Consider the following 27,718-nt stretch of genomic DNA (forward strand, 5'->3'; position numbering starts at 1 on the left):
GGTAGGTGGAGGGTAACCGCGTGTTGACTGCAGCTGTCTTGTCTTCCCAGAGGTAAGTGTCTGGGCGAGAGCGGTACGGGTCGCGTGTAGATGCAACTATTACACGGCGACGGAGCAAAGGGCCAAGCGAGTGGACGGATTAAACGATTGTATGGAGAAGAACAAAATGCAGACAGCAAGAGAGGCCTCGTGGAACGCAGACCGAGCAGCAGTGATGTTTGTTGGCTCAGAGCGAGACGCATTCCCGGCCAGCTGCATGGGGCATGGCGGCGTATCGCTAGAGAGGGTTAGCAGCCTGACTAAGGCCGGGGCGAGGCAGCTCAATGCATCAACACCAGCCGGACATGGATGGCGAGTCTTGGTTTTCGTGGCCACTACCAGCTGCGGCACCGTCCCATGGGCCTGTGATACGAGCGGGTGGCGTGGATGCGATGCCAGCCCCTATTTTTAGCCCGATTTACTCATGTCGTCGATATTTCCACGCACCATATGGTGTGAACAAGCAATAGTCGGAGAATTTCTCTCACTCCATGACGGCCATCGCCATCTAATCGATAAGGGCAAACTCGACGGCGCATCTGGGTCTGCGGAGATGGCGCCCGACGTCTGAAGCTTGTAACATGGCGCGCACTGCAGGCACATCCCAATATCCACCTCACGCCCTTTCATCTAGCTCTCATTTGTCTTTGGCTCCATGGTTTCAACACGACCGAATCACGCCGGGACAATTTCAGATCTCGACCTGACGTCAAAGCGCGCCCCTCGTTGGGACCGACAAAATCAACCCTTGTCTCTCCATCGCGGGCGCTACCCAAGGGTCTACTTTATCGTGAAGTCACGTACACAGCCTCCCGCTGTCTAGAGCAGTGGGCCTCCACGCCGGCTGGCCCAACGTCTTCGGGCGAGCAAAAGAAACGTCGGCTGACTGCTGTCGAGCGACAAAAAAACATCGAGAGCAGTTGGCGGCATGGGCATGCTCCGTCGCCGCGCAATCGATACGGTTTCGACGGTTAGTGCATTGAAGCGTGCAGCGATGATCGTTCCCGGGGGGCGACCGCTAGCACGCATGTCTGGTAGTGGTTCTCTGCCATGCGTCTCCGGGTCCCAGATGCACGTCTTCGCCTGGAGAAACAGGTGCAACGTGAGGACAGTATCGTGCAGACGTGCTTCTCGGGGTCACGCCGTGTCGCGGTGCCATCCGACGTGCTGCGATGGTCGACATCTCTCACGACCTTTTCGTCGCATCAATAAGCAGGCGAGTGGAGCCGCAACGGGGATGCGAGGCAATAGGGCTGTTCAGCGTATTCTATTCTATTTTTGCGCCCCCTTTTCGTGATCGCTGGGTCTCCCAGTCAACACACGCCAAAAGGCGGCTGGTGCGGCGGCGGGCGAAGCTGAGCTAGAAGCATCGTAGCCCCATGCTCTCCAGCGCTCCGTCTGGTCCAGAGTAGAGTTAGACAGCATACCGTGCCGGCCCCTTTGCAACGCAACTCAACGGCTTTGGCTTTGGCATCCTTTACCTTCGTTTGTACACCCTTTCCCACATTCGCTGATTGTAATATTCCCGCCGCGTGTTTTTCTTGTTCCGCCTGTCTTGCCAGCAGCCCTGCGGACGCAACACCCACAACAGTGAAGAGTCTCCACGACGCGCAGTTGCCCTCCGACCGTCGACCGCGCCTGCCTGACCCCTCGGTCTCTCACTCGCTCCCACGGGGACGCGGCTGCCCACCATGGCTTCCAACCCGCTGCAGAACCCCTCGCTGCCTTCGCTGCCCCAGCACCAGCAGAACGACACGGGCTTGACTTCGGCCCTCGCCAGTCGGTACCACGCACACCTGCCCATTGCGGCACTCTCCTCCCAGGGCATTGTCGCCATCAACACATGCACAGACGCGAGTCTCGGTGTAGATGGCGGCAAAGAGGGAAGCGCCCACCAGGCCGCCGAGGACCTCTCGCACAGGGCCTACACGCGCCTGGGACACCGCTCCGAGGACCAAGCCATTGTCTTCCTGTGAGTACCCGAACTGCATCTCTCTGACATCTCTAACATGCTCCAGTGGCGAGTCTGGCTCTGGAAAGACGACCATCCGCGGACACATGCTGAGGTCCTTCATGTCTTTCTCCCAGACACCTCTCTCCAAGAAGATTGAACATGCCAACTTTGTCTTCGATGCCTTCACCACAACCAAGTCCCTCACGACCCCGCAAGCCTCCAAATCCGGTCTCTTATTAGAGCTCCAGTATAATACCACCACCGCGAACAACGCCACCCTGCTTGGCGCCCAATTCCTCGCCCACCGTCTCGAGCGCAGCCGCATCGCTTCCGTGCCGACAGGAGAGCGCACCTACCATGTCCTCTACTATCTCCTCGCTGGCACCAGTATCAACGAGAAGAAGCACCTGTTCCTCGATGCAGTAGGCGGAGAGGGTGCAGGCAACCGCACCTCGCTCGGCTCCAACAAGAGATGGCGCTATCTCGGACACCCTACACAGCTCAAGGTCGGCATCGATGACTCCAAGGGCTTCGCTGATTTCAAGGCCGCCCTCCGGAGGCTAGAATTTGGCAAAGAGAGCATTGCAGGCATCTGCGAGATCATGGCTACCATCATGCACATTGGTCAGCTCGAGTTCGAGATGGGCCAAAACACCACTCCTGCGCCTGACGAGAGCGGTGGCTACTCCCACGAAGGTGGAGAGTCCATTACGGTTGTCAAGAACCAGGAGTCTCTAGTACCCATTGCCCAGTTCCTAGGCGTCGCCATATCCGATCTGGAGCAAAGCTTACGGTACAAGTCCAAGACTCTATACCGCGAGCGCGTTACCGTCATGTTGGACCCCAAGGGTGCCCGAGCCAATGCAGATGAGCTCGCCCGTTCTCTGTACTCGCTCCTCGTCACTTGGGTCATGGAGCAGATGAACTCAAGGATCTCAGTGCCATCCGAGCAAATCTCAAACACGGTTTCCATGGTCGACTTCCCAGGATTCGCCAACTTCGCCGCCACTGGATCATCACTGGACCAGCTCCTCAACAACACTGCAAACGAGTCCCTCATCTCTTTCTGCCAAGAGAGCTTCTTCCAACGGCAAATCCAAGAGCTGGAAGCCGAGGAGATCTCTCTGCCGCCCATGGCCTTCTACGACAACACAGCTGTCAAGACCGGCCTCATGAAGCCCGGCAACGGTCTTCTGAGCATCCTAGACGACCAGATGCGCCGTGGCAAGACTGACATGCAGTTCCTCGAGGCCATTCGCAAGCGTTTCGACGGCAAGCACCAGGCCATTGTTCCCGGAAGCTTGACAGTCGTGCAACCCGGCAGCAACTTCCCCACCCCCAACACTTCGCCCACCTTCACCATTCGCCACTTCACTGGTGACATCGACTACAGTGTAGAGGGTCTTTTGGAGGAAAACGCTGAGCTCATCTCTGGCGACATGATGCACCTGCTCAAGTCCGCCCAGGCTCCCTTCGTTCAACAGCTCTTCGGACAGGAGGCTCTTCAGAAGATGACGCACCCTAAGGAGAAGTCAGCCATTGTCCAGGCTACTGTCAGCTCCAAACCTACACGGCAACCCAGCATGGCGAAGCGGAAGGCCGACAAGACTGGTCGATTCGGACGCCAACTGAACGTGTTCGACGAGGATGCCATTAGTGATGCAGAGAGTAACATCTCAGGCACGAAGAAGCCCGGTGAATCTCAAAAGCAGACTGGTGCCGCAGGCCAGTTCATCAGCTCATTGAGGACCATCGAATCGACAATGCGCAAAGCCAACGCCTACTTCGTCTTCTGCTTGAAACCAAATGATCGAAGGATCGCCAACCAGTTTGACAGCAAATGCGTCCGCCAACAAGTTCAGGCTCTCGGCATTGCCGAGATCAGCCAACGTCTTCGGGTGGCTGACTTCAGCATTTTCATGCCTTTCGCCGAGTTTCTTGGGCTTGCACAGACTGACCTTGCCATCGTTGGGAGCGACAAGGAGAAGGCTGAGATGGTTCTCGATCACAAGCCGTGGCGGGAGAATGAAGTTCGTGTGGGTGCCACTGGTGTCTTCTTGAGCGAGAAGTGCTGGCTCGAAATCGCCAACGTTTCAAACATCGCTCCTTACGCCCGTGGTCCCGCTGACTCCAACGATAATCTGCTTACTCCCGATGCTGGTCGATCATACGGGGATGTCCGCGCCGGTCTCCTCTCGCCCTCACCTGGCGCTTATTACGACGACAAGAGCGGCAACTACTTCGGCCAGAGGGATATCGATGCTCGCTCAGAGGCGCCATCTGGCATCACGAATGGCGATATGTTCCACGGCTTGGAACAGCCCAAGGCTATTGACGACGAGAAGGCTGCTGAAGCCAAGCTACAAGAGGTCGAGACAATTCCCACCTCAAGCAGTCGAAAGAGATGGGTGTTCATTGTCTACCTCTTGACATGGCTCATTCCCGACTTTGCTATTCGGTACATCGGACGTATCAAACGCAAAGACGTACGCATGGCGTGGCGAGAGAAGTTGGCTATCAACATGATTATTTGGTGGAGTTGTGCCTTCGTCATCTTCCTCATGATAGGCTTCCCCGCGGTCATCTGCCCGAAACAACACGTCTACTCTTCTGCTGAATTGACATCCTTCAACGGCAAGGATGGAAACGAGGCCTACGTTGCCATCCGCGGTATCGTCTACGACTTGGGAGAGTTTATCCCTCACCATTATCCGAGCATCGTTCCACAGAAGAACCTGGAGAAGTATGCTGGAAAGGATGCTACCAATCTGTTCCCCGTACAAGTCTCTTCCCTGTGCTTGGGCAAGGAAGGAAAGGGAATCAACCCAGCCGTTCAGCTGAACTACAAGAACTCCAACTACACCGACTCCGCCGTGAACAATCTCATCAGTACCACCGACATCAACGCGCAATACCACGACTTCCGATCCTTCACAAACGACAGTCGTGGGGATTGGTGGTTCGAGCAACAGATGTTCCTCAAGGCCAACTACATGAAGGGTCGTGTTGGATACAGCCCCGAATACCTGAAGACACTTGGAAACAAAGGCAACTCGATCGCCTACATGAATGGTCGTGTATACGATTTCACCGATTACATTCCTGGTGGTCGTGAGGTCAAGTTCAAGGTCGGCGAAGAGCCTGATGACAAGAACATTGATACCGATTTCATGGACCCAAGCGTTGTGGACATCTTCCGAGTTCAAGCCGGCAAAGACATCACCAAGTACTGGCAAAACCTCCAGTTGAATGCGCAAACAAAGGCGAACATGGAGACCTGTATGAACAACCTGTTTTACGTCGGCGATCTCGACACCAGAAACTCGGCCAAGTGTCTGTTCGCCAAGTACTTCCTCCTCGCCATCTCCATTCTCTTGGTCAGTGTTATCGGATTCAAGTTCCTGGCGGCCCTTCAATTCAGCCGGAAGACCGACCCGGAGAACATCGACAAATTCATCATCTGCACTGTGCCTGCCTACACCGAAGACGAAGAATCCCTCCGTCGCGCAATCGATTCCGCCGCCAGGATGAAGTATGATGACAAGCGCAAACTACTTGTCATTGTCTGCGATGGTATGATTATCGGTCAAGGCAACGACAAGCCCACTCCTCGCATCGTTCTCGACATTCTTGGTGTTCCCGAGGCTACCGATCCCGAGCCTCTCAGCTTTGAGAGTTTGGGTGAAGGTCAAAAGCAGCACAACATGGGCAAATGTTACTCGGGTCTCTATGAGGTACAGGGTCACATTGTGCCTTTCTTGGTCGTCGTCAAGATTGGCAAGCCTTCGGAAGTCTCCAAGCCCGGTAACCGCGGAAAGCGTGACTCGCAGATCATCCTCATGCGATTCCTGAACCGTGTGCACTACAACCTCCCCATGACACCGCTTGAGCTCGAAATGCACCATCAGATTCGGAACATTATTGGAGTCAACCCCACCTTCTACGAGTTCCTCCTCCAAATTGATGCCGATACCGAAGTCGCACCTGACGCCGCCACTCGATTCGTCGCAGCCTTCCTCCACGATACCCGCCTCCTTGCTATTTGTGGTGAAACCGCTCTTACCAACGCCAAGTCCTCGTTCGTTACCATGATGCAAGTGTACGAATACTTCATCTCCCACAACCTGACCAAGGCTTTCGAGAGCTTGTTCGGTTCCGTCACTTGTCTTCCTGGTTGTTTTACCATGTACCGCATTCGCGCTGCCGAGTCTGGAAAGCCACTGTTCGTTAGCAAGGAGGTCGTCGAAGCCTACCAAGAGATTCGTGTCGACACTCTACACACGAAGAATCTGTTGCATCTAGGAGAAGATCGCTTCTTGACCACGCTACTTCTCAAGTTCCATCCCAAGTACAAGACCAAGTACACGATGCGAGCACACGCCTGGACTGTCGCACCTGACAGCTGGTCCGTCTTCATGTCTCAACGTCGTCGCTGGATCAACTCTACCGTGCACAACCTGATTGAACTGATTCCGCTCACGCAGCTTTGTGGTTTCTGCTGCTTCAGTATGCGCTTCATCGTCTTCATGGATCTTCTTTCCACGGTTGTACAACCCGTCATTGTTGTCTACATCGGCTATCTCATCTACACGCTGGTGTGGTCCCCCGACATCGTCCCTGTCACTGCGTTTATTCTTCTTGGTGCCATCTATGGTCTGCAGGCTATCATCTTCATCATCCGACGCAAGTGGGAAATGATTGGTTGGATGATTATCTACATCTTCGCAACACCTGTCTTCGCCTTCGGCCTGCCTCTGTACTCCTTCTGGTACATGGACGACTTCTCGTGGGGTAACACTCGTGTCGTTGTTGGTGAAAAGGGTCAGAAGGTTCTTGTCACAGATGAAGGCAAGTTTGATCCTGCTAGCATCCCCAAGAAGAGGTGGGAGGAGTACCAGGCGGAGATGTGGGAGCAGCACACCATCCGGGACGACCGCTCCGAGGTTTCAGGATACACGTACGCCACCAGGAAGCCTTTCGGAGGCGGATCTGTCGCTGGCTCAGAGTATGGAGGCATGACACCATCTCGCTCTGCGTCTCACCTTGGTCTCCCACGCTACGACAACCACTCACGATTGAGCCTCGCGCAGAGCGGATACGGTGCGGACAGCATGGAAATGTCGAACCTGCCAAGTGACGATGCCATCTTGATGGAGATCAAGGACATTCTATCCAAGTCTGATCTCATGAACGTCACGAAGAAACAGATCAAGGGCGAACTAGAGCAAAGGTATGTCAATCCCTATTTGTTTGCACAACCAACACTAACATCATCACAGATTCGGATGCGATCTCACGCTCAAGAAGCAATTCATTGGCTCAGCTGTCGAGTCACTGCTCATCAGCGGCCAGCTCTACTAGGCCGTTGTGTCTTTAGTTTGTCACGGCTTCGTTGATGCTTTATGACTCTACGTGTTGCCAAAAGATACCGTTTCGTTGTCAGTCACTCATACAGCCATGTCAGGCCTCAGCGCTTGGCTTTTATCGCTACTATTGTAATATCGACATTGCATTCTCTCATTGGGTCGGAGTTACAGACCCTGGTACGGCGTTGAATATATTGGGATTATATGGAGCAACACGTTTTGTATCTTGTCGTCATTTGAGTGTTATTTGCGTCGGAAGGGAAAACATGGGTGTAGATTTGGGTTGTAGCATGAGAGAATAGCTACGAAGAATCGCATACGGATACACATCACACATTTCCCATGACTCATCCATTCAAGCGCTGATCCTTTTGATCACATGTGTCACCGATCACGAGTAAAGCGTAGAGAAGAGATGAGTCAAAAGTCGTCATGCTACCAAAATCGAGCATGAAGAAGGTCGGAAGATGATTCAGTGCAGGCATCCATGGCAGTGATTGGTCCGAGCGCCTCCTACCCCTCCACAGCTAGCCGTTCGCCGCCCGCCGCCACACAGAACAATCGATAACTCCAACGGAATTTCGCAGCAGCCCGTGTGCGTTTGCATTTTTCTGTCACTCTTTTGCGGTCCAGGCCTTTGTTGGTTTACTCGGGACCCCTTCTCCTTCGGCTCCGCTTTTACCTGCTCCTGCCTGCACTGTGTGGCGCGCCTGCCTGCTTGAGCACTTGCGATTTCTACGGTGCATTCCCACAACCACAAGTGCCACCCGCCGAGTGCACCCCACACCCCAAGTAATACACCGCACACACAATGCCGCCCAAGAAGAAGAACAACAAGAAGGCGCAGGACGACGACTGGGAAGCCGAGCTCGGCGAGTCTGTCGCGCCCCAGGATCCCGCTGCAGCTGATGCCGCGCCTGAGGATGCTGCCGCCGAAGACGATGCTGCTGGCGGCGGCCTGATGGCGGCTCTTGCGAAGCGCGGCAAGAAGAAGAACAAGAAGGGCGCCAACACCGAAGTGGAAGGCGAAGACCCGCCTGTTGACGGCGCGAATGGAGACTTCGATGCCAAGGCACCCCAAGAAGGAACCTTCGACGACGATGACGATGATGTCTTTGCTGGAAACTACGGAAAGAAGAAGGGCAAGGGTGGCGCTGCTGCGAAAGCAGAGGAGCCTGTCGAGGAGAAGACGGACGATGCTCCTCGTGTAAAGACCAAGGCAGAGAAGGAGAAAGAAAAGAAGGAGAAGGAGAAGCAGCGAAAGAAGGAATTAGTATGTTCGCAGCATCTGTCATGTCCATTGCATGAGTGTGTACTGACCGCATCCTAGGCTGCGAAGAAGAAGGCCACTGGTCCTGCCAAAGCCGAACCCGCGAAGGCCGCCGAAGCCAAACCAGAAGCCGCTGCTGCACCCTCAGCCGCTGCCGCAGACACTACCCCCGCCGCTGGTGGCAAGAAGAAGAAGCTGAACCCTGCGCTAGCTGCCCTTCAAAAACAACAGGAAGAGCGCAAGAGGAGGGAGGAAGAAATTGCGCGCGCAGAAGCCGAAGAGAGAGCTAGGCTGGAGGCGCTTGAGGCACAAGAGGCCGAGGAACAGAAGAAGAAAGAGGAGGCTAAGGCTTTGAAGAAGCAGCGAGAGAAGGAAAAGATCGAGCAGCTGAAGAAAGAGGGCAAGTACATGACAAAGGCTCAGAAAGAGGCCAAGGCAAAGAACGAACTCCGTCTGCAGCAGCTGCTTGAGCAAGGTGGCACAAAGGTTGCTGGACTTGCCGACGAGGCTGACAAGAAGAAGAAGCCAGTCTACGATGACCGCAAGAAAAAGAAGAAGAAGCAAGCCGAGACCCAACAGGAGAAGGAGGCTCGCGAAGCTGAGGAGGCCGCCAAGAAGCTGGAGGAACTCAAACTGGCCGAGGAGCAAGCCGCCGCTACAGCTGAGGCCGCAGAGAAGGCTAAACTTGACGCCGAAGCGAAGAAGGGCGAGGACGGTGACTCTGCCGACGACTGGGAAGCCCAAGCTGACGAGTTGGAGGGAGTCAAAGACAGCTGGGATGTCGATACCGACGAGGAAGAAGAGCGCAAAGCAAGCGAGAAGAAGGCCAAGGAAGACAAGGCGGCAGCGGAGAAGTCTACAGCAGACGACGCCTCCAAGTCCAAGGATACCAGCTCAGACTCTGATTCCGAAGACGACAGCGAAGACGATTCATCCGAAGACGAGGAAGGCACTGCTACTCAGCGGGCCGAAGCCGCTCGTAAAGCTGCCGCCGCCGAAAGACGGAAGCAGGCTCACGAGGAGGCTCTTGCCGCGCGGTCAAAAGACAACCTGCGATCTCCCATTTGCTGTATTCTTGGTCACGTCGATACTGGTAAAACGAAGCTGCTCGACAAGATCCGTCAGACCAATGTGCAAGAAGGCGAGGCCGGAGGTATCACACAACAAATTGGTGCCACCTACTTCCCCGTCGAGGCACTTCAGAAGAAGGTTGCTGTCGTTAACAAGGACAACGAATTCGTCTTCAATGTCCCCGGTCTCCTAGTCATCGATACACCCGGTCACGAGTCTTTCACCAACCTCCGGTCTCGTGGTTCCTCGCTTTGCAACATTGCTATCCTCGTCATTGATATCATGCACGGTCTTGAACCTCAAACCATCGAATCGATGAAGCTACTCCGAGACAGGCGCACACCTTTCATCGTCGCTCTCAACAAGATCGATCGTCTGTTCGGCTGGAAGAAGATCGATAACAACGGTTTCGAAGACAGTTTGAGCCTCCAAAAGGCCTCCGTCCAGTCCGAGTTTGAGGAGCGATGGACCTTTGTTCGCACCCAACTCCAAGAACAAGGTTTCAACTCGGAGATCTTCAACCGAAACAAGAGCATGTCCAAGTTCGTCTCCGTGTGCCCCACATCAGCGCATACCGGAGAAGGTATTCCAGACATGATCAAGCTCATCGTCAGACTCACGCAAGAGCGTCTGACTAACAACCTCATGTACCTTTCTGAGGTTGAGTGTACTGTGCTTGAAGTCAAAGTCATCGAAGGTCTCGGTACCACTATCGATGTCATCTTGTCCAACGGTGTCCTCCACGAAGGTGACCGGATAGTGCTATGTGGTAATCCGGAGCCTATAGTGACGAACATTCGAGCGCTGTTGACACCGGCTGAGATGAAGGAATTGCGTGTCAAGTCGCAATACGTGCACAACAAGGAAGTCAAGGCTGCCATGGGTATCAAGATCGCCGCCGACGGTCTCGACCAAGCCATCGCAGGTTCGCGTCTGCTTGTCGTCGGTCCGAATGACGACGAGGAGGATCTCATGGACGAGGTCATGGGTGATCTAGCCCATTTGCTCAGCAAGGTTTCCAAGACTGGTCGCGGTGTCTCCGTACAAGCGTCTACCCTTGGTTCACTCGAAGCTCTCCTTGAGTTCCTACGTGTATCGAAGATTCCCGTCGCCACCATCTCTATCGGTCCCGTCTTCAGAAAGGACGTCCTTCGAGCAGGTATCATGTTAGAAAAGGCCAAGGAATACGCCGTCATGCTGTGTTTCGACGTTAAAGTCGACAAGGACGCCAAGGCATACGCAGAGGAAATCGGTGTCAAGATCTTCGAAGCTGATATCATTTACCACTTGTTCGACAAGTTCACAGCGCACATGAAGCAGCTCGAGGAGCAGCGGAAGGAGGACTCAAAGATGTTGGCCGTCTTCCCCTGCGTACTCAAGCCCGTTGCTGTCTTCAACAAGAAGGACCCCATCATCATTGGTGTAGATGTCACTGAAGGCGCACTCCGAATGACAACGCCCATCTGCGCCGTCAAGAAGAACGCTACCACCGGTGCCAAAGAACTCGTTCATCTAGGAAGAGTGTAAGTTGTCCCATACCTTTCCCCTCCCTCCCTCCCACATCACCTTTACTAATCCTTTTCAACAGCACGTCCATCGAGCGCGACCACAAACCCATGCAAATCTGCAAGCGAGGCCAGCCTTCCGTTGCCGTCAAGATCGAAGGCTCCAACCAGCCCATGTACGGTCGCCACTTGGAGGAAGACGATATCCTTTACTCTGCTATTAGCAGAAAGAGTATTGATACGCTCAAGGAGTACTTTAGGAGCGATGTTAGTCAGGATGAGTGGAAGTTGATTGTGCAGTTGAAGAATGTGCTTGATGTGCAGTAAGGAAGATGGGTTGTAGATGGGCATGGCTGTGGCGGTGTATGATTTTAGACGTTCAGTTAGTGATTTCTATTTTTCTTCCTGCCTTTATAGGGCGCGAGCAATAGCATTTGTTTGGCGTTTTAGTGCAAACATAATCTATCCTCCCCCCTTTTCTCCAATAACCCTCCTTCCACGCGCTCGGACCCCGGTTCATCCTCTTCGTCGCCATTGTGAGGTGGCTAGACCGACATGTGGTAGCGGTGCAGCGTACCCGATGCACTCCCTGGCGTGGCTTGGTGTGTATATTGATGGAGACAAAGACTTGTCGTCTGCGCGTACTTGGAGCTTGATGCGGGATACTGGGTCGATGTTTGTGGTGGATGAAGAGCAACACTCTGTTGTTGAGGATGATTCAAGCGACTGGTGCTTTGTGAGTGCTGGAAATAGAGCGCGCGCAATTTCGAGCGACAAAACTGAAGACATGGCGAATACAGAATGTTTGTTCGAAAAGAATCTTGTTTTGCAAGTCTTGGATATGGGAAAGTTAGATCGAAGTTGAATCGTTGCTATCGCTTTTAGACACGAGACAGCGCGTAGTTATACATGCTCGTAGCGTTCTCGTGCTGCTTGCGCAAGTTTGCGATTACGCAGGCGATGCAGTGGCTCAGTCAAAGTTTTCGCAATCTTACCTTCATCCATCGTGAGCGTCGTGGTAGATGAGCCTCTACGGACGCGTGGGGGAGTGTTGGTGGTGTTGGTGTTTTGGCGCGATTGGCTGGGTCGGACCTGCGATTAGCGGGCGCAGTACTGCAGGATCTACCATGAAGGATAGCCTAAGGCTCCAGCGATGTCTTTTGGCAACGGTTGCGAGACTTTGTTTCCTCCCTATCCTTCGCTCCCCACCCCCGGCGTAACTTTTCTTCTTGTTGCGATAGTCCGCGATTCTAGGTGGGTTGGGTGTGAACGCGTCTACGGGGCTCAGGCAGGATCACTTCGGCGAGGAGTCTGGGCTTCTAGCTCAGACCGCTGCGACGACATGCGCTGCTGATTCGCGACACGTTGTGCGAAGCTATGCAGCAGATTGCATTAGAGCGCGATAACAACTGAGTTCCCGGCCAAGTAGGTGTACTTCGTCATCGCGTTCCCAGCTGTCTGACATCGACGAGATGAACCTAATTGCATGCTCTTCAGCGACTCAACAGATGACTAGTGCTCGCTTATGTCGACGATTTTCTTCTCTTTGCGCATCAACAAGGTTTTTGACACCTCTAAGCCTGTCATAAGTATCCTCGAAATGTTGAGATCGAAGAAAGGACGTCATCATGCTCGACTCGCCAGTGTAGCGCCCGGCACGGTCCCGAACTTTAGCTTCACCCGATCCACAATTTCAGCCGCATCTTGATCTCGAACAAGCTCACCATGCCGATTCTTGGAAAGATCTGAGCCAGGATCGGCCATGTACAGTTTCGATACCTACCAATCCTGATCGTAGAACTCTTTGGCCATATCTGATCAACGCCAAACTAACACACAAGCGGCGATCATGCCGTCTGTTCAGAACATCTGCTTATCGGAATCTCATCGTGGTGGGTCATACTAAGATCGTGGCGCGAGCACCTCTGTCATGCCCTGCGAAAGTTCTGTCGAAATTTTGCCAGCTGTTGCTTCTCAAGTTACAGTCTGGTGAAAAGCACACGGCATGGCGCTTCCGAATGCTTCACGACCCGTTTCCTGGTCGAATACTACAGCAGCATCGACAAGACCACCAAGTCCTGTCAACATCGAAAAGGACCATGACAAAAGTCGCCAGCAGTCGACCATAGCAGACTACAATCCAGGCGTCGACCCCGAGAAAGGTCATCCACCAAATGCAGGTCAAGAAGCAACACCAAACGCCACCGATGCTTCGTCGCAAGATCGCCCTTCAGCGCTCGACTGGGACAGTCCAGACGATCCTCTCAACCCTCACAATTGGAGTGCAGCGCGAAAGTGGTACCAAACGTACACCATATCAGGCATCGCATTCGTAGGAACCTTCGCATCATCCGTCTTCACACCCGCCATCGAACAATCAGCATCAGACCTCCACTCCACCCAACTCGTCGCAACCTTCGCATACTCTATATACGCTCTCGGACTAGCCTTCGGCGGCCCCTTCGCAGCACCTTTGAGCGAGACATTCGGACGACGACCCCTCATCTTCATCAGCCTGCCCATCTTCGCGCTCTTCATCCTCGGCACGGGGTTCGCACAGAGTATGGCAAGTCTGGTGGTGTTGAGGTTCTGGGCTGGTTTCTTCGCTGCTCCAAGTCTGAGCATGGGATCAGGCACCTTGAGCGACATCTGGCCGCCTGAGAAGCGGTCTGGTCCCATGTCGCTGTATGTCGCAACGCCATTCATGGGTCCAGCTTTAGGACCGATATTAGGTGCTGCGGTAACGCAGACACGTGGCTGGCGCTGGACGTCTTGGTTGATACTCTTCTTCACCATTGTGCTTGTCATTGCGCCTGCGCCGTTTTACAAGGAGTCGTATAAGCCCGTCCTCCTGCGTCAGCGCGCAAAGAAGCGGAATCTTCCTCTGCCGCGGTCGCCGACTGAAGGCATGTCGTTGCCGAAGATTGTCAGTACGTATGCCACCAAGACGCTTACTCGGCCGATGCATATGCTGCTCACCGAGCCGATCGTTGCGACCTTCAATACGTACTCTGCCTTCAACTTCGGCCTGCTATACGCCTTCTTCGCCGCCTTCCCATACGTCTTCGCAACAGAATACGGCTTCGACAGTCTCTCCACAGGCTACACATTCTTGGGTCTGGGCGTCGGTGTCATCGTCGCTACCATCTGCATCGTCTCTTTTAGTAAACTTTACTACCTGCCTCGCGTGCGCAAAGCGATTGCAGAGAAGGCTCCAGCACCCGCTTTCGCAACATCACGACTCGCACCCGAGAAGCGGTTACCCCTCGCATTTGCTGGTGGACCTATCCTCACAATCGGCCTCTTCCTCTTCGGCTGGTCGGCCGCTTACCGCGTCCATTGGATTGTACCGACCATCGCCGAAGCTTTCTTTGGTATGGGTAATATGCTTATTTTCATGGCGTGCATGATGTATATTACTGATACCTATGGGCCTTTGTATAGTGCCAGTGCTATGGCTTCGAATGCTATATTGCGATATGTACTTGGTGGAACCTTTCCGTTGTTTGCAGTTCAGATGTTTCGGAGATTAGGGCCGCAGTGGGCGTGTACGTTGTTGGGGTGTTTGAGTGTTTTGGGTGCGTGTATACCGTTTGTGTTAGCAAGGTATGGTGAGGTGTTGAGGAGTAGGAGTGGGTATAAAAGGAGTGGGTAGCGTATTGATGGAGTGTAGAGTAATGCTTAATAACAGTGTAATAGCTCTTAGCAAGCACCGTGGAGCGTGATTCAGAGCCCAAGATTTACAGTTTAAAGTCGCATGGCATGAGACACTGGTATAGTCGATGAACTCAAGTTGAGAGTTAGCGGCAATGGCCAGACTGGTTTAGGTAAGAAATAACTTCTTAGGAGACAAGATGTTACTAAGCTTTACTAAAGACTATCAAGACATGTTTTGGAAGGAAAAGGACGTTCTTCCGACATGTTACTAGTGAAACCCGTGATTGTACCATCCGAAATCACCCAACGCCTGATAAAAACAATCTTCATACCTCCATTCCTTCATCCATGTCGCGGAACTCTTCCCAAGCTTCAGTTGGTGCCCCGTCCATATCATCGTCGAGATAATCGAAGTGAGTCGAGTCGTCGGGGCGTGTGGGTGTTGGTACGGTTGTTGGTGCTTTGGCGTCGTTGTCGATGGCGTCGTGGGACAGGAGGAGGTCGACGATCTCGTTGTTGCTGTAATGACTTGCATAACGTAACGCCGTATTACCCATCCATCCACCTTTTTTATTTATGTCGATGTGTTTGTGCTGAAGAAGTAATTTCACTGCTTCCAATTTGCCCCGCTGAGCTGCTATCATCAGAGGACTGAGACTCATACCACTTCCGAAACACATGTTCACGTCGATGCCTTGGTAAGCTAGCAGAACTCTGATTGCTTCGCAGTCGCCCTTAAAAACAGCGACATGAAGAACAGTCTTTCCTCCTGGCAGTCTTTTGTTCGGACACCCGAAGTCTGGATGTTTAAGCAGCCTATGGATCTCAACTTCTTTGGAGAACGAGAGGCTTGTTTGCGCAACATCAGACGATATGCAACGACCGTATTTCATTGACTCCGAGTGTTTAAGAAGAAAAGAAGCCGTTTCCCAGTGCCCATTGGAGGCTGCATAGTGTAAAGGTGTCGCCGCATCCATACATTGGCAATTGATATCAATATTTGGATGGCGAATCAATTGCGCTACGACCATTGTGTGTCCACTTTTTGATGCATGGTGCAGAGGTGTCGATGCGTTCCTGTTCTGGCAATTGACATCCACACTTGGTAGGCTAATCAACTGTTCAACGACCATCGTGCGTCCCTTCGATGATGCACAGTGCAGAGGTGTTGCTCCTTCCTTGTTTTTGCAACTAACATTGACGCTTCGATGGCGAACCAACTGTTCAACGACATTTGCATGACCATTCGACGATGCATAGTGCAGGGCTGTCGCTTCGTAATTGTCTCGGCAATTAACATCAACACTAGGATGATGAATAAGCTGCTCTACAATGGCCGCATGCCCCTTGATGGCAGCCAGATGCAGTGCTTGCCTGCCGCGGGAGGTTTTCAAGGTCTTGTCGACGCGGCTGGAAGCGAGAAAGACTTGCATGACTTTTTCCCGCCCTACTATCGCTGCTAAGTGTATTGAGCCGTAGCTATTTCCTTGCCGATAATTGCAGTCGATTCTAGGGTCATCAAGTAAGTTCGCCACAAGTGTGTCGTGTCCTGTATGTATCGCAAATTTGAGTTTTTCCGGGGCAGATTGGTTTGTAAAATCGAATCCAAGACGGGCGAGGTATGCATGAATGATGCCAATATGACACGCTTGGGAAAGGTAGCGCTTCAGTTGCAGTCCAGGCGAACGAAGTTCTTCTTGCGTCATGAACCCCAGCAAAGACTCGAATGTCTCTGTGCTATTACTTAGGATAGCCTCATGTAGCGGCAATCGACCGCTTCCATTCCTTGCATCCACTCTTGCGCCAACATCAAGCAGATAATTGACCATCTCCACCTGGCCGGCTCTAGCAGCGCAATGTAAGACAGTGGATCCGTCATCGGCCTTCGTATCAACCGTTAAGCCTGCATCCAGGAAGACGCGCAGCTGGTTCAAGTCGCCCAAAGTGGCTACTTGCATGAAGTTTGACGCACTACACAGCGGTGTAGTATTGAGGACTTCGGACTGCTGCAGTGAAGCCTGCGTGTCGTTGCTCATCCTGACGTGGCTGCTTAGGAGCGTGGAACTATGTTTGTTTCTTTGATGCCTTTTGAGGTTATCTTTGCGATTGGAAGTGAATGAACAGCCCTCGACATGGCAACGATACTGTTCATTACCCGTGCGGTGTCGAGATTTGATGTGACGGCTGAGATCTACACGGAGTGCGAAGCCCTTTTTACAAGTTTCGCAGATGAAAGGCTTTGTGTGTGTTTTCTCATGCTTACTCCCGTGCGTTAGCAGTGGCTAAGTGGACCAGCACACTGACTTACTTCAGCTTTCCCAGTGTATCTGTCTTCTTAGAGCAGATAGGACACAAAAATCTATCGAAGGTCATTTTGATGTCTTTAGCATGCCTGGACTAGGCCCTTTATTTATATCTGCATCTAGGTTTGAGGTTCTGGGCGCGAATCCAGTTTCGTGTCCGACATCCCAGATGAGGTTAGCAGCTTAGGCACATTGAGGTCCCCGAAGGGCACGCAAGCTATATACCTTTGGCTTGGCAGCCAGTCTCATGAGCCTCTTAACCTGCCGCTTCCCCCCTCCCTGCCCCCCCGATTTCGCAAGCTTATCGAACGTACTCCTCTCAACATCAACTTATTGCCTACCACGGCGATTATTTTACACTGTACTCATCCGCCGATACCAAATACATATTTCCCAATATCCTCAACAGCGACAGCCTTTTTCTCGAGCCAGCCAGCCAGCCAGCAGGATGTCGCAGCAGTTCCTTAGGACGGCCTCCGAACGCGACTGTTACAACTCTCCATCGCTCGTGGCAGACCACCACGAAAACCACCAGGGGTTTGAGTAGGTCACGTTTTTTTTTTAACACCATGCAGGTATGCCTCCCACATGCGCTCCAGCGAGACTTTCCAGAACGCCTACGCCGTGCCCTTCCATGAGCCAGCCGTCGATCACCACGGCGCCCTCCTCCCCCGGGTAGCTGCATCGACCAACGGGAATCTTCCACTCGCGCAGCCAGAACATGATGCTGGTACTCAGTACCCTGCTGAGTACCCTTGGCAGGCTAATCCCTGGAACGCTGCCGCCTTAGATGTCTACCGTCCTGGGAGTTTCAACCTTAACGCTGGTCTTCACGACGAGTCGTTGAACCTCTCGTACGGTGAATTCCACCCGGAACCCGCCTTCTCAATAGCCCTGATGGCACCCGCCTGGGACTTTAATTGTATCCAGGACTTTGATCAGTCAAACATACCTATCGGGAGTGCCGCCCAGCTGAACGAAGCGTCCTACCCAGGAATGGTCTCAGCAACGCCAGCTCAGGCCCCTGCCCCTGCTGCAGCGAACCGCATCCGCTGTCCACATGGATGTCCAGCAACCTTCGGTCGCGGTGGAGAGTATCGTCGCCACATGATGATTCACGAGCCTGCCAGGTACAGATGCCCTATGGTCGATTGCCCCAAGACCTTTTCTCGCGCAGACAAGCTTCGCGATCATGCCAAGAGGGGTCACGGAGGTCGCAACCCTTTGCGCCTGTAGTTGTTCCGTGTCTCTAATCCCAGCCTTACGAATGTTTTCTCGAGTAACGCATGTCGGTCTTTACACTCTTGTCGCTGCTTACTAGCACACTCGTTACTGCGAGCGTTTGTTGCTCTTTTTGCCTTTTAGTTACGTCGCTCCTTGATAGTTGTAGTTAGTGAAATGCCAGTCATTCCTTAACCTTGCCATCCCCATCGTGACAACTTTCCCCAACTTTCCCCAACCTTAACGCTCAACAGAGCCTCTGGCCCCCAAAGTGCCCAGACTCCGGTGAGCCGTGGCGGTGACACGTCAATAAGCCACATGTATTGAAGGGCACACCCGTCCAATCGCGAACAGAAAGGCTGCAGATGCAATGGTCCCTCATGCGCAGTCTATCACGCGTGTTGTTGTGCGTCGAAGGGCACGCGCGTCCAATGACAGAGTGACGCGAAGTGGGGTCGATGCTGAGCTGGCGGGGCGAGGGGCACGGTGGCGTCGCTGGCGCGCTTGGGAGGGCGTGTGGCTGTTGGGTTGCATGTCTCCCCAGAGTTGTGGGTTGAATGTGCGTTGTTGCACGCTGTGACTTCTGGTCCATGGATCGAGACCGAGCGTGTATGAGAAGTGAACGAAGCGAGATGGCTTTCTCGACTGATCCATGATAGCTGCACATCTTGGCTATCGATGAGAACAAGCAAGCTGGCCTACTGATTGACCCTTGCGACTACTCTAGTTTGGGTACTAGGTTCATTTAATTGGAGAATCGTTTACGAAGAAGAGGTAACTTGCTAGTCGATACCCGCGGGCTTTGCTCACCCCGTAATCAGTATGTCCTGAGAGAAGCCTATCTCACCCTGCCGGGCAGCTCCAGCTTGAGAATGACATACTACTCGTTGCAATGCAAAGCGTCATATACAGTCGGGTAACAATCGCCATAGTATAGTCAGTACAGGCAAATAGTCCTAACTTCAATGAGATCCTTCAGTCAATATCTCAAGAATGCAATCTCTGGTGAATGATACTGTTTGTCGAACAAAACCAGCATCCACGCTGTGATATTCGGCGCGTACGTCTTGACCTTGCTACTCTCTTCCAGTCCAGCCCATGTCTTTTCCACAAGTCCCAAGCGCCCATCGCGTGTGATGTTGATATTTCCCAACAACAAAGCGAGGATGCATGCGCTCAGGCCGTAATTACCACTATCCAGCATGCATGAGGCGAGTCGGTTCCGAAATCGACATATATGTCCGAAAATTGCTATGCGGTCCGCCACCATTTGGTTATCGCAATCCTGCATAGTTCTGAATATGGCAAGACAGCCCCACCAGGTACGGTTTGAGGTGTAGTCTCGGGAAGTGGCAAAATTCTCGTAGAATCGATGAGTCCGTAGAAAAGTCCATTTCTCATCTTTATTGAGACTGCAAACATGGAGCATGTCGGCCATGTGCCTGCCACACAAGTCGTCGAAGTATGTTGCATCGAAACAGAGATCTGCACCTATCATATGGAGGTGCACGTCGTCTGATATCTTGGAAGACACCTCAATAGGAACCAGAAGAAATAACGCCGAGGCAAATCTTTTCTCCTGGAATGCCCATGTTCGGCGGAACCAAGCATCTTGTGCAATGGACGTAAGCAGTTCTGTGGCCGCTTTAACTCGCTCACTTACTGGAGGCCATTCAGAGGACTCTCTGTTCGTCACATCCTTGTTGTATTTACAGTCGTGATAGAGGTATGTAATCAGCTGTTCCAAAGAACGACGATCCGTTATTGGATGAGACAGTGGCGCCACCGTCCACTTGCTCTCTTTGTATACCCGATGCATGATCTTCAGATGTGCCTGAATATCTGTAGGGTCGGTCTGATCAATGCATTCTTGATCAATCCAAACGAACGCACATTTGCGAGATCTGGCGAACAGCATTGCGCGATGGAAGACCAACGTCGGACAGCCGATAGGTATAGGTTCGCCTGCTTTCGACCAGTCCGATATATGATAATGCGGTAGTGGTGGCCGACCTTCCATGGACTGTGTATGCTTCCAGCAGTAGGAAACAGTAATGTACTCCATGCCATCGGCATGTTCCTCTGGTGTTGTGAGTCGGTAGTCGTTGTAGCTGTCGTCTACAAGCCATTTCTCGACGGATACAGGCGTAATGAAGCGAAGTTTGATTGGCGTGTTCTCTGGGACCTTGTACAGTGCCAGATCGAGAATCTTCTCAACCTCCTCGTGAAGAGCCTCTGGTGAGCTGTATATCTCGGTCAAAGGCAGATGGTCGTCGCGCTGCATGTTTGCAATCCACAATTCCAATTGGTAATTCGTTGAGATCCAGGGAAGTCGCGATCTTGAAGCCCAAGGTGCTTCCTAGACTCTTGAGCCCATTTGTGTGCTGCTTCGTGAGCCGAGTCGTTGTAGTGGTTTCGCAGCACCGTGTATGATCGAAAGAGGGGTAGGTGCAAGAGATGCGCATCAGTAATGTCTGTTGAAGAGCACGTTAGTTTGCAGCAGGCAGCGACATCAGGCGCGATTGCGTTGCATCTCACTGCCCACGTGCATAGCGGGGTTCAGTACCTCCGAGGCTACAACACGCAGGCGCAACCAAGACCACCATGAACTGTAAATATCTTCATTACTTAACAAGGCGAAACCAACAAAACCAGCCAAACCAAAGCCGCAAGCGAATGCATACCCAAATCTAACAAAACGCCCATTGCCTAATGAAAATGCCAAAAAGATCCCACCCATCACCCCATCTACCGAGCGTATATCATCGGATAGCATTAAACTCGTATATCAGGATATCGCAAAGAACCCCATTTTGAACGCCATAACAGACAAATGCATACTCCACGTTTCGCATGCCCATTTCACATCATCGTCGTCATCAGTACAATGATCGTCGCTTCAGCTTATTCCTGCGTTTCGTTAGCAAACATTCACCATCAAATCATCTCGCACCATTGGAAGAACTTACGTAGCACCCCAACTCAACCGACTCTTCGATTTCGCCGCTGCCTCAGGCCCCATCGCGGACCTCGGCCTCTCCTTCTCCCCTTCCTTCTCCTTCTCCTTCACTTCCTCTTTCTGCGCCGCACCCGCTTCCGGGCCCGTCGCATTCGCAGTAACAGCGTAGTAGCGCGGTGTAGTCGGTGTGTTGCGTCGCGGGTTCGGCGGACGCACGTTCGTTGGAAGAGGCGATGTCAACGGTGTATCGGCAGCTTGGGAGCCGACGGGCTTGGATGGAATGGCTGATGCGGCGGTGGAAGGACGGATGGACATGTTCTTGTCCTTGGGTGCGAGGACGCGGCGCAGTTTGGATTCTTCGCGCTTGGGAAGGGCTTCTGGAGCTGGTGTCGCGGAATCGGTGGATGGCTGCTCGGGTTCTTGGGTCTTGCGGACGATCTTCTGCATCATGACTTTCAGGCCGAGACTCCTCCTGCGGTTGGTCTTCAGCTCTCTCAATTCGGCGGGCGGGACGTCGTGCGACATCAGGCTCCAGCGATTGGGTGTCTCCTTAGGCGAGCTCTTGCTGCGGAGATGGCGTTGGGGAGTCTCTTGGATGCTGCCTTCGCGTTCCGGGACTACAGGCATAGGGGGGATCGGTATCGCTTCCACGGGTGGTGCCTCGTCTGATATCTTCGTCAGCGGTGGACTCGGTTCGTGGATGAGTGTCGCACCACTTGAGCGAGCAGAGAAACGGTCAGGTCGGTCCATGGAGATGACTCGCTGCCGGGTGCGCTGGGAGCCGAGGCGCTCGTGATCGAGCATGAGCTGATACTTGGTGGCTTTGAGTTCGTCGATGGATTGCTGCAAGCGTTCAATCTCGTCTTGGTCCTGTGTGTGGAAGGTGGCAGCGGCGTCAAGTTCACCTTGGATGTCCTTGACGTAGTGATCTTTCTCTGCAATGGTGTTCCTCAGTAACTCCATCTCTTCGTCCTTGCTGGCAAGTGCTTCCCGCAGCTCGGACACCTGACCCTCCATGCGCTGGAAGTGAACACGATGCACTACGCTTGGGCGTGCGGTCTCCATGTCCTCGTTGACTTCCATCTCTTGGTTGAGCTGCACCTTGATAGCCTCAGCCTCTTGAAGCGCAGTAAACAAGCGGGCGTTAGCCTCGACCAGTCGCTTCTCGAGAGCGGCCACCTCGGCGTATAGGCGAAGGTTGTCCTGTTGGGTGGTGTTGAACATAGCTTCAAGCTCTTCCTTGTCGTGCTCATCCTCGTCAATCGTAGGCAATCGTCCGACCACGGAGTTTGCTCGACTTCTCTGTGGCTCAAGTTCCGCCAGCTTAACGGCGGACTCCTCCAACTGTTCTCGAGTCTGAGTGTGCTTTTCTCGCTCTTCCTTGAGGGCCTTTTGGATCTTCTTGGCAACATCCCATGATCTTTGCAGCTCGGCTTGCTGATTGACAACCTCCTCCTTGGTCTGGGCACTGGCGGCGAGTTGTTCTCGCAGCTTTGCGATGATCACATCCTTGTCTTCCTCAACCTCCGGAGAACTTCTGCCCTTCTTGATCCGTAGCATTCTGACTTCAAGAGCATGACCGTCGTCCCCGTCTTCCGAAAACCGCGGGCTCGACTGTCGTTCCATAGAGATCAACCGCTCCCTCATTAGCTTCAGCTGCGCATCTTTGACCTCCATTATCGTCTTGTGTTGCCTGGCCATCTCTTCAAGCTGGCTATCGCGGTCCTGTATGCTTTTGTCTTTCTGCTCGTTGCCCTTTCGAAGTGCAAACAGCTCGATGTCTTTCCGGTATACAATCGCCTGATGGTCCCGGCCCAAGTTTTGTTTGATGGCTTTCAGCTGATCACGGAGACCAGAGTATTCCGCAAAGGTATCATTGAGCGCTTCGCGTGCATTTCGAAGTTCCTCCTTCGTGATTCGAAGTTGGACTTCACGGGCCTTGTGTGCTGTTTTAGATTCTGTGAGCGAGCGTTGCAGTCGCACGATCTCGCTATCTTTAGGGTCAACGGCGATCGTTTTTGTGTCGGATGCCCCTGATTGAGAGGTCGAGATTGGTTCAATGGGCTCGAAATCTTCATCCTCGACGGCGGATGTCTTGGGAATGGGCACGGTAGCCGCATTGGTCAGATCACAAGGCGTTTGGGCCCGGGGGGTTTCGGATGACGAGGGCGAGCGGGGTTGAAGATCTGATTTGCTATCAGCATCGGTAGCGCCCGCCGCTAACACTCGCTGAAACACGTCAAACGCGACCATGACGAAAACAAGTATCAATAAATCGCCTGCTTCGAGTTTGTGGTTCGCGCAGCTGGCGAGTGCGACGAGGTGCAATGCGTTTGCAATTGACGTCTGATGTCTGTTCGCCCAAGTGTCGGGCCGTTGGCGCGCAACTAGGAGAAAAGTGCCCGGTAAGGCTGTGACGATGACCGTGGAAAGGGGCGAGTCAAAAGCAAAGTCCAATACCCTGCGCCGCGTGTCGATCAGGTTGTGCAATCCCGACGTAAGTCCGAAAACTTCAGTGTCGCGCGTCCTGCTGAGAAGACGGTAGACGCCACTTACGACTGGAGTGTCGCCTGTAGCGGGATTAGTAAACCAACGAGGTGTACAGGGCGTCCATGCGAAGACGAGCCGCTTAACATACCTGATCTGGATCCTGGTCCTGCGAGCTCAGATGGGTGACTGGCGATACAGACAGCCGGAGTAGCTATCGAACCAAGAGTAGTCGTCAACGTCGATGACAAAGTCGATGGCTCTATAGATGATGATATAGTCTCTCCCGCAGCTAAAAGAAACCTTCGGGTCAAAGCAGGGGTAAATCCTGCGTCGGTAGGTAGCGGATAACGTTGTGAAGTGTCTTGGGCTCCGTCAAACGCTCTCAGCATTCTGGTACGAGCCAAGCTGTCGAACGGTTCGGTGGTGAGACGTGGAATCGAGAGGCTGGAATTGGGCGAGTCGAAGAATGAAGCGAGGGGTGGTGGCCTTGGGCGTCGTAATAATAGAGTTCATTAAGTTGACGTCAAGATGCTATACGTTGGGTGTACAAGATGCAATGGCCGTGAACATGATACCGCCAAACTCCAAAAAGAACAGTAACAAATGGATCGTGAACAAGTTGGGGCATTGATGAGATAAAGGGGAAGCTCGCATAAATGAGTAATTGAAGTGAGGGGTTGCATGTGAGCTGTGACGCCGTGCTCGACTGCTTGCGTGATGGATATCGCAGCAAAAGTAACGGAGACATGCAGGGATCCCCGCAACTAAAGCCCGCTGCCCTAGATTTCGAACTGCTTGAAGCCCTCGACCAAGCCATCGCTAATCTTGGAGGGAATTGCCCACACAGGCAGATAGTGCTGCACCTCGTCGAAAGCAGGGATGTCGCCTGTGTTGGCGTCCGACCACATGCACACGACCCTTCCAGAAAGTTTCGATTGTTCTTTGGCGTTCCAAGTCACGCTAACGTTCCAGGGCTGCCCAAATTCGCGATGCCACAGTCGCACTTCCCGGGCGCCGTCCCCACCGACGGGTTTGAAGCGAGGATCTGAAACGGCGCCGTCGACGCTCAACGCTGTGATGGGCGAGTCGAAAAGCACGCGACATGCTCGGGTGTTATGCCCAACAACGCGTATCGTCGCCTTGTTTGAGTGATTGCCCTTATGGATCGAGTAATTGAGCCAGCTAGCAATGTACGTGTTGTTGTCAAATGGCGCGACTTGCGCTGTCTTTGGGACGACTTTAGCGTCAAGACCCTGCCACTGGCACTGCTTTAGTTCCTTACGCGTCGCAACCTCGGGCGTCGTGCAATCAAGCTGCTGGCCTTGCGCACTGGGTAACTCGCCAACAATGCGTTGCACATAGCCGTCCAAGCCGGTCAGGGACACGACGTTATGACCAGTCTCGCAATTAACCCGCTGGACGAAGTACACCTTTAAGCGATGATCCCTGCTGAAAGGGAACGCAACAAGGTTGTAGATGACGGTTGCGATGCATATCAGGAATAAAAAGGTGGGGATGTGATATGTGAAGCGGTGAATAAACGGGCCGGTGGGTGCGAGCAACAACACAGTAAGCGCTGCGAAGGCGAGGTAAATAAACAGAGGCGAGTTACCATCGGATGGCGTCTGGTATAGGGCCGACGTGAGGAGTAGAGCGACCTGTCCTACAAGGATGATCACGATTGGCGCTAAGAGTAGCAGTTGAACGACCCAGATCCAGCTCGGTAATTTGCCGCTCCACTCTTGTTCTCCAGGATACACGTTGCCGAGATCTATTCGCCGGGGCCCTTGAGCATGATCCTCGCCGCTCTCGCTGATGGAGTCTCGCCTGTTGCCGCCGTATCTTGCGAATCCACGTCGATCGCCGCGTAAAAGTGAGGTGGTCTCGGTGGCGTCATCGTCTCCCACGGGGCGATCATCGGACCGTGCAGCGGTCGTGCTGCCTGTAAGGGGCCTGCTTGCGGACTCTGAGTTGCGCCGGGATTCGTCTTCCTGCTCGAAATGACGGGCATACGCAGATTTGGTTGGAGCGAGGAAGAGTTCGAGGTAGGAGAGGAGGATTGCCGCGAACACAGCTGCGAAGTAGAACATCGCAGAATAACCAGCGGCAACCTGGTAGTCGTTCACGAAGACCGTGATGATTGTGAGAAGCACAAAGGAGCCGATGAAAAGCCAGATCAAAGCGTACATGCGCTGGAGTGCTGATGGTCGCATAGCATCGGCCCCTCGCGCAAGGAACCAAGCGATGAATATCCAGGCTGAGAGCATCATGCTGTTGATATCGTTAGCAGTGGACAGAGTAGCAGCATGAGCGACCTACCTCCAGACGGCGAATGGGCTGCTGTAAACAACGAAGGGATTGAACCGGACTATGAGATAAGCCAATGCGACCACAACAGCACTTGCAGTGACAAAGATGATGGGAAAGCGGAAGAAGCCGCGCCAGCCGTATAAAGGTACTGGATTGTCGTCGTCAGACGAATGGATGTAGGCTTTGCGCGCCAATAAGTAGTTCTTGTCAGCCTTGGAGAGCCCAAAGGTGAGCCCAATCAACGTAAGAGGTGCCACAACCAGCAAAGTGACGCACAAAGCGAAAAGGGTATGTAGCTTGAAAATGACGAACACCTTGCCGAAGAGGTCAAACCACACGCCGTCGCTTCCAGTTCCGGCATTGACTCTACCGTTATCGAGACTTTCTGAGCCACTAAATTCGTCACTGGTGATGGAAGCCAATCCGGATGTTGAGGCCAGAGCTGCTGAAAGCATGTGCCAGAGCGAGTTCATCGAAGTTTCACGTGTGGAGTCTTCCACTGTGTGGTATCTGGCCCTGGGCTCCATGAATGCAATGTCCAGGCCGCGTAGCCCAAGTTCGCCGTGGAAGACTTTGTAATCAGTTTCGCTTCGAATATAACCCTTTTTGAAGCCATCTCCGCTTACGACTGTTCCGAAAGGATATTTGGACTTTTTGTAGTAGCGGGTGACTTCGGTATCGGTGCTCCTGAACAAGGTAGCTCTGCCGCCAGCTCCAGCTCCCTCGAGGTTTACGAACGTATGGGCGACCTGAGAAATCGGGTTCCGCATGAAAGCTTTGGCGCCGTTGAGATAATCCTCTTCGCCGTTGTTAAGCAGCAGTACCACGGTTCTTTTGGGCCAGTTCTTGGATTCTGTGAAGTAGGATAGAAGTTGCAGTATCGTCACAACACCCACGCCATCGTCAGTTGCACCGTACCCGCTGCTCACTGAGTCGTAATGGGCGTTCACAAGTACGCCGCCATTATCCGGACTGCGCTCAGTTCCATTGAAGGGTTCGTCATCATCAGAACCGCGGATTGCAACAATGATATTAGTGCCTTCAAAATAGATAGATGTGCTGCCAGATGAAAATGTGGCGTTTGCGGTTAGGTCATCGAAGAGCTCGACTTGGCCCTTTTCTAGGTCTTTTGAAGTAACGATGGCCTTGATGCGCGCAAGCAGATATTTGCGTACATCGTCGTTCGCGTGGCTGTTGTACGGGTGGAACCGGCGGGTAATGTGCTGGAGGTCGCCCCAAGCTTCTGTAAGGTTGACGCCGGTTGGCGGATTGGATGGATAATTCGGTACCGTCAGGTGGGTAACGAGCAGGGCAGCAAAGAGGCCCACGTAGACGATGGTAGTAAAGAAGATGACTGGCCCAGGCGTGAAGGAGAATGGGTTGAGGCGGGCCATGACAGCTCTCGTGGCGCCACGTAGCTTTCAAAAGCTTTCAGTGGGAAGAGATGACGCAGGATGCAGTAGAGTCGGTGGTTGTAGCTATGCTTGGTGATGGCGGGCGGGGCGTCTCGTGCATTGCATGTGATGTGCATATGTCATGGGCCATAGCTCCCAAGCTTAGCCGCATGCGTGTC

At 53.1% G+C, this 27,718-nt stretch overlaps 8 protein-coding genes across 8 annotated transcripts; 4 read left to right on the top strand and 4 right to left on the bottom strand.

Annotated features, from left to right (window-relative positions):
- Nucleotides 1-1,730: 1,730 nt before the first annotated feature.
- On the top strand, nt 1,731-7,354 carry J4E88_009413 (uncharacterized protein; the record flags this gene model as incomplete). Its single annotated transcript, XM_049403015.1, has 3 exons — nt 1,731-2,011; nt 2,058-7,223; nt 7,273-7,354. The coding sequence occupies 3 exons, from the start codon at nt 1,731-1,733 to the stop codon at nt 7,352-7,354; spliced, it is 5,529 nt and encodes a 1,842-aa protein (XP_049251143.1).
- An 816-nt stretch (nt 7,355-8,170) lies between these two features.
- On the top strand, nt 8,171-11,532 carry J4E88_009414 (uncharacterized protein; the record flags this gene model as incomplete). The annotated part of the gene is made up of 3 exons (XM_049403016.1): nt 8,171-8,632; nt 8,690-11,223; nt 11,289-11,532. The coding sequence occupies 3 exons, from the start codon at nt 8,171-8,173 to the stop codon at nt 11,530-11,532; spliced, it is 3,240 nt and encodes a 1,079-aa protein (XP_049251144.1).
- Nucleotides 11,533-13,210: 1,678 nt separating this feature from the next.
- Nucleotides 13,211-14,835, top strand: J4E88_009415 (uncharacterized protein; the record flags this gene model as incomplete). The annotated part of the gene is made up of 2 exons (XM_049403017.1): nt 13,211-14,585; nt 14,822-14,835. 2 exons carry the CDS (start codon nt 13,211-13,213, stop codon nt 14,833-14,835), a joined length of 1,389 nt encoding a protein of 462 aa, XP_049251145.1.
- A 353-nt stretch (nt 14,836-15,188) lies between these two features.
- J4E88_009416 (uncharacterized protein) lies at nt 15,189-15,423 on the bottom strand (the record flags this gene model as incomplete). Its single annotated transcript, XM_049403018.1, has 2 exons — nt 15,189-15,381; nt 15,416-15,423. 2 exons carry the CDS (start codon nt 15,421-15,423, stop codon nt 15,189-15,191), a joined length of 201 nt encoding a protein of 66 aa, XP_049251146.1.
- A 2,330-nt stretch (nt 15,424-17,753) lies between these two features.
- Nucleotides 17,754-18,401, top strand: J4E88_009417 (uncharacterized protein; the record flags this gene model as incomplete). The annotated part of the gene is made up of 1 exon (XM_049403019.1): nt 17,754-18,401. The coding sequence occupies one exon, from the start codon at nt 17,754-17,756 to the stop codon at nt 18,399-18,401; it is 648 nt and encodes a 215-aa protein (XP_049251147.1).
- Nucleotides 18,402-20,045: 1,644 nt separating this feature from the next.
- On the bottom strand, nt 20,046-20,670 carry J4E88_009418 (uncharacterized protein; the record flags this gene model as incomplete). Its single annotated transcript, XM_049403020.1, has 2 exons — nt 20,046-20,071; nt 20,400-20,670. The coding sequence occupies 2 exons, from the start codon at nt 20,668-20,670 to the stop codon at nt 20,046-20,048; spliced, it is 297 nt and encodes a 98-aa protein (XP_049251148.1).
- Nucleotides 20,671-21,265: 595 nt separating this feature from the next.
- J4E88_009419 (uncharacterized protein) lies at nt 21,266-23,598 on the bottom strand (the record flags this gene model as incomplete). The annotated part of the gene is made up of 2 exons (XM_049403021.1): nt 21,266-21,296; nt 21,356-23,598. The coding sequence occupies 2 exons, from the start codon at nt 23,596-23,598 to the stop codon at nt 21,266-21,268; spliced, it is 2,274 nt and encodes a 757-aa protein (XP_049251149.1).
- A 1,016-nt stretch (nt 23,599-24,614) lies between these two features.
- J4E88_009420 (uncharacterized protein) lies at nt 24,615-27,539 on the bottom strand (the record flags this gene model as incomplete). The annotated part of the gene is made up of 2 exons (XM_049403022.1): nt 24,615-26,106; nt 26,155-27,539. 2 exons carry the CDS (start codon nt 27,537-27,539, stop codon nt 24,615-24,617), a joined length of 2,877 nt encoding a protein of 958 aa, XP_049251150.1.
- Nucleotides 27,540-27,718: the final 179 nt, after the last annotated feature.

The sequence above is a fragment of the Alternaria novae-zelandiae genome, assembly GCF_023758075.1.
Source record: "Alternaria novae-zelandiae strain BMP 2774 chromosome Unknown scaffold_24, whole genome shotgun sequence".
Classification (NCBI taxonomy): domain Eukaryota; kingdom Fungi; phylum Ascomycota; class Dothideomycetes; order Pleosporales; family Pleosporaceae; genus Alternaria; species Alternaria novae-zelandiae.